At 42.7% G+C, this 9,882-nt stretch overlaps 1 protein-coding gene across 1 annotated transcript in view; it reads left to right on the forward strand.

Annotated features, from left to right (window-relative positions):
* The window catches only part of MEP1A (meprin A subunit alpha), an 89,070-nt gene extending 81,317 nt beyond the window's left edge, over positions 1-7,753 (forward strand). Inside the window, exons 13-14 of the mRNA XM_085610563.1 lie at positions 3,566-3,770; positions 7,520-7,753. Of these exons, the coding sequence (XP_085466689.1) occupies positions 3,566-3,770; positions 7,520-7,667 (353 nt within the window). The 3' untranslated portion in view covers positions 7,668-7,753. The remainder of the gene's footprint in view (positions 1-3,565; positions 3,771-7,519) is intronic.
* The last annotated feature ends 2,129 nt before the right edge of the window (positions 7,754-9,882 follow it).

The raw sequence follows: 9,882 nt of genomic DNA on the forward strand, positions 1-9,882 counted from the left end.
ATGGGGCTATGTAGATCCTTACTTCTTGCAGCTGTGCTGTAGGGTGTTGAAGGAAGAACAGGTGAAGTTACCCCACCCGTACAGAAGAAGAGCATCTTATGGAGACTCCTTTCATGCTCCCAGGAAGAAGACACATTGTCCTGAAGCACAGAAGAATCAGAGGAAATTGACACTTACAGTGCAATGAATGATCTACTAAATCATCTTCAATCTGTGAGGAGCACAACACAGCCTGCTCATGGTGTGTACCTGGATTTACCTCTTTGGTCTGCAGGTGGAACACCAAAAGCTAAGCCACACATGATAAAAGACTGCATTTTTAAATGGAGATATTTTGCCTGGAGTATCAGATTTTGGGTTATTATGATCTGTGGGTCTTTATATTTTGATCCTGGGCTGTGCAGACTTTATGTCGTCTATCAGATCTTGGTGTGACCATAATCAGGAGATCTTCAGATGTTGCTTCTGGGCTTCCAATTTCGCTCCCAGACTGTAGAGAGAGAAATAGAATCAATGGCTGAATAAATTAACCTTCAAAAACCCTCAATTCTAGAAGCCGCCAGACGAGCACTCAGAACTTTTTCTGAGATGAGTGTTCTCTTTAATTGATGCTTTCATAGTTGGGCCCAATAAAAGCCAGGCCATGTTACAGTACTCTTATATATAAATACAGTAGTGGGATCTATGGATGTAGGATTCTGTGAGGCCTTGCAATATGAGACTTAAAAGCCCTTTTCTTAATAACTGAATCATGATAGTGTCACATACTGGTTTGACTTGGATTTATCTGGGATACCCAAAACATTTCCTCAAATAGAAGGAATTTAGTCTTATCAATATTTTTGCGGAATATGACTCGGTTTGATGACCAACCCCGGAGAGTTCCAAGACCAGACCAAGCAGGAGCACACACCCAAAGAACAATATTAACATTGTTATGTTTGAACAGGTTGACGAGTACTGTGTCAGGCATATCTAACAACAGGTAACTTTGCTACCCGGAGACCCACGCAGGTATGTTACTTAGAAGGTTTACCTCTTGAATGGGTGGCTGAAGACTCCTGAGCAAAGACGATGCCCCACATAGCCCTACCAACAGACAATGAGTAGTACTCTTGGAACCAGATCATACTTCCCCAATTTTAGAGTGTATGCTCATCAGTTTGAGTAGAGATGCTGACTTTAGAACATGGGGAACAAGGCTGGGCAAATACTGGCCACAGCTCAATATCCTTTGATTCCGGGCAAATCGCCTAATCTCTGGGTAAAAGAAGAACAAAAAAAGAAACGTGTACTGTGGATTGGTTCTGTTGTAAAGTACTTCAATGCCCTGGGCCAGATTTGGGCTATAGAAAACTGAGGGAACAAAACCACAATCACTGAAAAGTGAACAGTGCAGACTATATGTATTTAACTAAAGCCATATGCAGAAGCCTCTGCCAATAATGTTTATGTGCACAATAGAAATGGAAAAAAACATAAACTGAAGAAACACATCTCCCTGGAAGAGGCTCCAGCAAACAAGGAGGGGCAACCTAGAAAGTGGAGCGTCAGGAGAAACCCTTCCATGCCTTTTCCCATAAGGAGGAAGCAAAAGAATTGTGATGGCACAATTGGTGATGCGTTGACAGATGGGGCTGCTCAAAAAATAAAAATGACAGAAACTATTAGAGAAGCTTTTATCATGGTCTGCTTACAGTGCAGACTTCATAGCCTGTTGGGAATGTATAAGAGAAGGGCGACAGAGTAAAACTGACATACTGTTCCAACATACCAAGACATAAAGACAATTTTAGCTGGCAAAACATTGTCCCAAATTATTTTCCCTCAAAATTGCCTCTCCCTCACTGGATATGACAGGATTAAAAATAGTTTGCTTGTATATAGACATCTCTGCAACAAAGCTCTTTCTAACACTACTCTCTTCCTGCTGCTACTGTGCCCTCAAAACTACTACCTCAATCATCCCTTTTAGACACGTATCTCTTTCAAGGTTCTACAGCTCACCCACATAGCTTCTTCGTTCTTTCTCATGAGCCCCAATCCCTTTCTTTTCCAACTTGCTTCACCCTCTTCTTTTAATCACTACTACCTCTTACGTTAACCCAGAATATATGGTATGTTACATTTGATTGATCGAAGTGCTTGTTTAGAGAACTCAAGGAATGTAGGAAATACCAAGGGGCATGCGGGGAGGCAGCTGCAGGAGCTGTGCTCTTTCTTTACATTACCTCCTTAAACCACTATTCTTCCCATTGATGATGGTGTGGTGGTGTGATTGTGTTGGATGCTGCAGGGGATGTGAAATGATTGATAGCATCTTTAAAGGGGTTGCTAAGGAGTACCATTGGGAAAGCTGGAGAGGCAGCATCGCTTACCACTAAAATGCTGCATCTTGCATTTTGTGGTTTGCTGCTAGGCCCACAGCAGGAATGGAACATGGAGGTCCTGGAATCCAATTTTAGATCCAGAACAGCATTCTGTCAGGCATTCTGCTACCCTGTTTAGCCCTACAGAACTGAGTGGGAGTTGTAGAGAAGATGTAAACCTGTGCATCACGGACTTGCGTCTTGTTAGACCAAGAGGAGCAGTCAAAGCGCCACCCTCACAGTAGCAAAGGGCTACTGCCCTTACCAGCAGTTAAGTAGCACAAGCACTGTGGTGACAACATACCGTGGTATGCTGCCCCCATACTCCAGGTGGGAGCCATGGTGAAGATTAAGGGCCATCTCCCTGGTGCATCACTGTGACTGAAGAAGGCCATCACCCTGTGCAGTGCTGTGACTTGAAAGGGCCGTCACCTGGAGTGCTGCTGTTTATGACCCCTGTATGTTAGGTGGGAGCCATGGTTAGGAGAGAGGGCCATCGCCTATGAGCAGTGTGCGAAAGTGAAATTTTGTAGGTTGCGACCTTTGTAAGCAGAGCAGCGACTCAACCATTGGAACCTAGAAGCCATTGGAGCCCTACAGCAGAAATCAGGACTTACCCCACGACTGGAGGAGTTCCGAGGATGCTTCCTGCCCCACCTACCCACCCGCAGCATCCAGACTACTGCGCATCACTGGCTCTGAGACATGTCCAGGCCTTCCAGATCGTAATATCAGCAGGTGCAGGAAAGACTAATCACTGGGCTGCAGAGCCTCTGGGGGAACTTGCTCTGACTGTCGCGCTATGGCGCTGAGAACCTTTGACTAAAAAAAAGCTGTAGTTGAACTTCTGAGACTCATATTCACTAGCCTGAGTGTTGCCTTAAGTAAAAGTGCATCCAGAGTGCTCCAAGAAGAATGGCAGGCACCACAAAATGGAGTACAAGTGACCAAAAGTACATATGCTTATACTAATCCATTTTTTGTATTCAATCCAGCAAATACCACAGAAATTGGAAAATGTAATGCTTACAATTCATGTCAAGTGTAAATCTTTGAGTCTTTAAACATGTATTACATACCTCACATTTTATCAGTGTTATCTATTTTATTATTTCAGCAACTTCTACTTTTACATGTCAATTATTTTTTAGAAAACAATTTACATGGTTTCAATATACTTTTTTTTATTGTGCAAGATCTCACACATCTTATCAAGTCAGAGGTTCCAGTTGGACAACACCAGCCCGGCAACAAGGAAGTTGTTCACGAAAGACATGCGCGATCAGCTGCCGACGCTATGGAATCCTTCAACCAGCCTCATCATTCCAACTCTCCCTGTGACCCCAACCCCTGTCAGAATGATGGCGTCTGCGTGATTGAGAATGGGAAGGCCAGCTGCAGGTACAGTATGCCATTGCCGACTGCAAACAGCTTTCTAGTTTAATTGTGTCATCAAAAATGAATCGACCAGTTTCAAAACCTCAACTGGTAACAATATTTAAACTGATTGTCAGGGCTGGACAGGGAACCCAAAGCAGCCCTGGCAAATTTTGTCAGACCAGCCACCGTGCGGTGCTTAGTGAGTCCAGCGAGTTAGCCTGACCGCTACAAAGGGGGGTTTTGAGAAGGGTTCTTCCCCAAAAACAATTTGGGAAAAATGGTGCATTCTAGAACACATTTGTCAATATTTATTTAATTGTATTCGCTTTTAAAGTACAGTCAATGTTGACCTTACTGTGCCCCATGATATGACTACCTTTGTTAGGGCTCTTCAATGATTCCCTCACTATCACCCTCCAACAGGGCCCTCTCATCTCTCCATAGCTCCTCTCTCGCATGTATTTCATTTGTTTAATAGCACCTCTTATTACACTGCAGGGTGTCAGAGCAGTTTACATCACACACACATACAGAGACAATGAATCATACGTATGAAAATCAGTGTATAGAAAATGTTACAGAAGTCAAAAGGGACTACGAGGTGTAGGATTCACAGGACACAGTTCTTGGTCTGGAGAAGGACAAACTCAGAATTCAGAACATAAAACAGTGATTAGAGTTGACTTTAATAATAATAATTTAGTTCTACCCAAACAAACCTTAATACCAAGATCAGGATAATGAAAGACTGGCAAAAAACACATACGTTTGTAACCTGTACAATGCAGCTCTTTGATGGCAGTCCATAGCTCGCTGTGCTCGATTATGATTGGAATTTATAAACTGCACAGTAACAAAAGAATCTCTGTGACAAAAGCAGTAACCATTGAGCTATGCACATAAAATATTGTTATTTGATATGCATGCTACACGTTCTTTGCAACAGGCATATTAACCCCCTGTGCTACCTTAGATGGGTCAAAACTGACTAGACAAAACTCCCATCGCTCTCCAGCAGGTACATTAATCACCAGAGTTATCTTGATACTTTTATTGTTTCCAGAAAACTGTTGAATATACAAGGAACTTTGCAGTGGTTTTAAAACTGCTGCACTGCTACAAAACCAGCCCCAACTAACAAAACCACCCCCCACCCTACCAGCCTCCTAGGGAAACGCCCGAAGCCCGGGACAGCAAGTCTTGCCTTGCTGATTGTGTTTTACTGCCTTTATCTACTGTCACACAGAAAAGGTGAATGTTATTTCTTCTTGAAGAAAGAAACCTTTGCTCCTAGCCCTGGCCTGACCTTTGTATCCTCGAACAAGAGGCTGTTTAGAGGGTATGCTGGGACAAGACCGCAGCCCTGCAAGGTAATCAATAGTCAAAGGTCGCCTGATGTCACTTCTGCTACACTACATTAAAGAAGGGGAACCCTAAATGTTGCGAGTGTGTTTATTCTAACCCAAGCGGGTGGGCAGAAAGCGCCCAGGTAAATTAGTGCCTGCGCCACATTTGCTGTAGTCTGTGTCTTGTTTCTGATATGAATGGTTCTGTCTGCTAACATATCCCTTTGTTATATATACGCATATAAACACACACGTGCGTATACACACACACACACACACACACATATATATATATGTATATATATATATATATTTAATAGAGTCGTCACCCACAGGTACCACCTGTGGCTGGCTTCATCATCGGGCCCTCACTCAACCATCTAATGCAGGGTAATAGCCGGTCTTGAAGAAAGCCAATTGACCGTATACAGGCAGACACACGGCTGAAACATGTTGACCCTATAGATGTCCTGGAGCACTATATCCAAATGACATCTGACTGTTTTTAATCTTGCCCTAGGCCCTATAGAGTAAAACCTTTCATCATTAGAGGATCTAGAGGTAATTTTAACTCACTTTCCCTCCCTGCACTCAAATTTATAAGAGCTCCTTTTACAAACGCGCTGAACCCACTTGTGCACTTTCAGTGCATGAGTGAGGGTCTGATGATGAAGCAAGCCACAGGTGGTATCTGAGGGTGAGGACCCTATTAAATATATATATTTATATATATATGTTTATACACACATGTGTTTGCTTATATGTGCATATATAACAAAGGGATTTTTTAGCAGACAGGCCCTTTCATATCAGAATCAAGACACAGACTCTAGCAAATGTGGTGCAGGCACTAATTTATCCGGGTGCTTTCTTCCCGCCTGCTGGGGTTAGAATAAACACACACACAACATTTAGGGTTCCCCCTCTTTAATGTAGCATTGCAATTTCTCTGGAAACTGAGGGCTTACCCTTCAACCTTCTCACTCTTCCTAAGTTTAAAGGTCACTTCTGCTACGCCTGGCCTTTTTATGAATTGATATCCTTGTCTATTAGGAGTTTATCTGTATTCAGGTCATGCCCATGGCATATGCCCACTCCTTTCTGATGTCCCCTACATATTAAATGTTCTCGGTTCTTCTGTGCTACATGGGCCAAAACCTGGTTTTCAACCCAAGTCCACAGGTACCAAAACTATCACTTTAGCCACTCTACTATCTACCCAGGGTTGTGTCCTTTCTATTTGTGCTGAACTGCACCGTTTCACAGTAGTTGCACTCACGGTGGAGTGTCCTGACAGTATGGTCACACATATCTTCTGTTCATTCATTTATTCAATATAGGTTGTTTGTTAAGATTAGTTTAAAACACACAAATTAATTATTACGTTTATAGGCCTCATGACAGGTGCTCTGGCAATATTATACACCAGTAGGCCTTGAGTCACATCACAGCAGACGCTGGAAATTATATCATCAACAGAAAAAGAGCCACTACAGAGAGAGGTGCTCTGGCACATGCTGATGTTCCTCCTTATTGGGTTTGATTGGGCATACGTAGTGTGCTTCTGCTGAAAAAAGCACGTGTATTGCACAGATTATGCCCAATGCTGTAGGCCCGGGTTGGTTATGATGGCCAGCCAATGACCAGGGTTGTAGGTGTAATTGGATCAGTTTGAAAGCTTATATCAGTTACCATAGGTCTGGTCTGTTTTGTTATGAAACATTATGACAAGGGCAGTAGGCCTGAGTTATTTATTGTTGTAAAAGCAAATGTTAAAGCCAACTGACCTTTATGGAACTGCTTGCCAAAAACTCAAATAAAGTCGGTTTGGATTCTGAACTCAGTGAAAAATACAATAGGAAGTGATCTTACTTTATAAACTCCTTTGCCAAATACCATGGGCAGGGGCTTTCCACAGTGCACCTTCTGACAAATGCAATAAGAAGAAGATTTATATTGTGAACTATGAAAATGCAATAGAAAGGGGGTTCTTTAGAAACTCTGAACTTAGTCAATAGGAGGTTTTTGCACATTGTAAACATGATGAGAGGAGGCTTTACATTTTGAACTATTTGACATATCCAATAGGAATGGGTTTTTCATTGTAAATCCAGGCAAATGAAATAGGAAGTGGTTTAGTACATATATCTCCTTTTAGGTCCAGCCACAATACCAATATGGTGTTTATAGAAGGAGAGTTAATGTGTATGTAAACATGTACTTTGGGCTTCCCTAAATTACTTGAACTACTAGTTTTATCATCAGAAATTGTGATACTATGCAACCATTTCCTAGGGTGAAAAGTGTTCTTTGAATATTTAAGTGATTTAATGGGTAGGCAATTGACAACCTTGCTACACTGTAAGTATCTTGCATTACCTGTGATAATCTCTGAATAATCCCTTCATTTCTTTGCATTTTTAGGTGTGCCTCTGGGCAGACCATGTTCTACACTGGTGAGCAATGCCAGACAACACAAATTCATGGGAATATTCTTGGTATTATCACTGGTGGCATTGCTGGAACAATAATGATGACCATTGTTATACTTGTTGTGTTAAAAAGAAGATAAACATTGAACTTGAGAAGCTTTAAAAAGTATGATATCTGGCCTCCAGTCCTTTGCTGAGTAATAAAATCTGAAGAAATATAAAAAAAGGGTATTATTTTTATTGTTATTGGTGGACACTTTAGGGACATTTAGCACACTATGAAGGATTTGCTTTATTTTTTCTATTGCACTTTTATAGAAGTGGGTTATTAATGGCGTTAGATGTGAGTCCACAAGGAATAAGGCTACAAACTTGTAAGGGTAAAGCACAGTTTCAGTCATTTAAACCTGGGCTGAAACCACTGGTGGCAGAGGCCCAGAGCAGACAGGCTTAATGTAGGAATATGTGCAAAGTATTTAACAGTAACACAACAGTTATAAATTCAAACCACAGCATCATAAAACTCCCACAACCAATTTTTAAACGTAGAGAAAAATGTGAATGAGCAAAATTACACCAAAACTACAAAAGCCTAATAAAGGGAACCAGGGATATGATTTTTTAAAGGTTTAAGGCAAAAAGCACCAAGAAAAAGTTAAGCGCTGATCAGTGGTCACTGTTCACAGTTGGCCAGGGACTAGGTTAAAGGCCGACCGTGGTAGGGTGCAGGTTGGATGCACCAAACTACCTGTTACAGTAAAAGATTTTATCTCCTGACTTAGGGTCTGATTTAGATCTTGGAGGATTAGGTCCTGTTGTCGCTTTTTCTATGGTCTTCCCGCCCGCCGACTTGGTGGTCTGCCCACTGTATTTAGATGTTGGCTGGTCCATACACAAAAGACTGCCAGAGTCCCGCCGACTCCACCAGGAACTCTCAACCATGTCGACGGCGGTATAGGCAGATGCGACTGTCGGCTTGTCTCCAGCCTTTTCCCCACTGTCCCAATAACTATGTGCCTTTCCACTGCGACACTAAGGCCGGAATTCCTCCTATTTCGAGGTGGCTGAATCAAAGCACATGAGGTAAAAAGTACCTTTTTTCCTACTTCCTGCTTACGTTTCCATCTTCTACCCCATCGTCCAGGTCCCTTCTTTGCTGCACTGACTAGCTACTTGTACAATTGTCCTAAGTATCGTGTATTAAAAACTACTATAGCCTCGTGTGCATTTGCATTGCTCTTACATGAGGCATTTTTCTTAGGTGTAATGCAGTAGTGTTCATTTTCCTGTATTGACACTTAAAAAAAGTATTGTTGTTGTGGTGCTTAGGGGTGCTGTGCTTGTGGTGCCTGTGGATGTGCATTCAATAGTGTGTATGTTGTTTGTGTGGCATGCAATATGTACCAAAAAGGGCATAAAACAATACCCACATATACATAATGACACGTTCACAACATATATGTGTAGTAAGATAATGATGAATAGCACTTACCTGTCTCCACACCACAATGGCCTCACTCTGTCAGGACACCTCCGCCAGGACACAGCCAGCACAAACCTGCCGGCATGACGGGCGACGTAGCACTTTTAGTGCTCGGAGAAACCGCCGCAGTGGTGATCTCCTGTCTATTGCTTTAGTATCTAATTACGGCGGGGTGACCGTGGTCAGCTTGACAGAGTGCTCGGTACCGCTGCAGCAGCGGGACCGCGGTAGTACCGCCAAGATCTAAATCAGGATTCATGTCTCTAAAATGGAGCTTGTAATCCTCCAGCAGTGCAAGGTTAAAGGCTGTATCCAACCTACTGGTCTCAGGGCTGGATAGCCAGTGGCTGAGGTCCAGCTTAGGCAGCTGGTTTTGGCAGGAGAAGATCAGAGCAAGAGAAATTGAAGTTTCACGGCTACCAAAGTCCTGACATTAGGCAGATACATTTTGGGCCATCGCCCGTTCAGGAATTTTGAGATCTACTCTTTTTTATGAAGCTCAAAATCCCTCACTGGGTTTCACCTGAAGTTCTATCGGATGAATCTCTGACACCTTTTTCGCGAGCTCCTTCTGATGCTCAGGAGGTTATGGGAGTCCAAACCTTTCCAAGTCCTACATTTTCAAAGTTTCAGAAGAAGCTCTTGTTGATCAGTTCTAAAGCTCCCAAAATCTGACAGACAGTCATTAGGGGTTAGGACTCACTTCAGTAGAAGCCACCAGCAAGCTCCAGTTGAGGTCCATTGCTACTGGTTAGGTGGGCACTTCAGGAAAAAGTCAATTTGTGGCGTGCAGTATCCCTGTAGCCACACAGGAGGTTAGCCAACTGAACTTTGGAGTCCACGTCTAAGTCCTGGGTACAAGTGGGAGCAGG

The sequence above is a fragment of the Triturus cristatus genome, chromosome 6 (assembly GCF_964204655.1).
Source record: "Triturus cristatus chromosome 6, aTriCri1.1, whole genome shotgun sequence".
Classification (NCBI taxonomy): domain Eukaryota; kingdom Metazoa; phylum Chordata; class Amphibia; order Caudata; family Salamandridae; genus Triturus; species Triturus cristatus.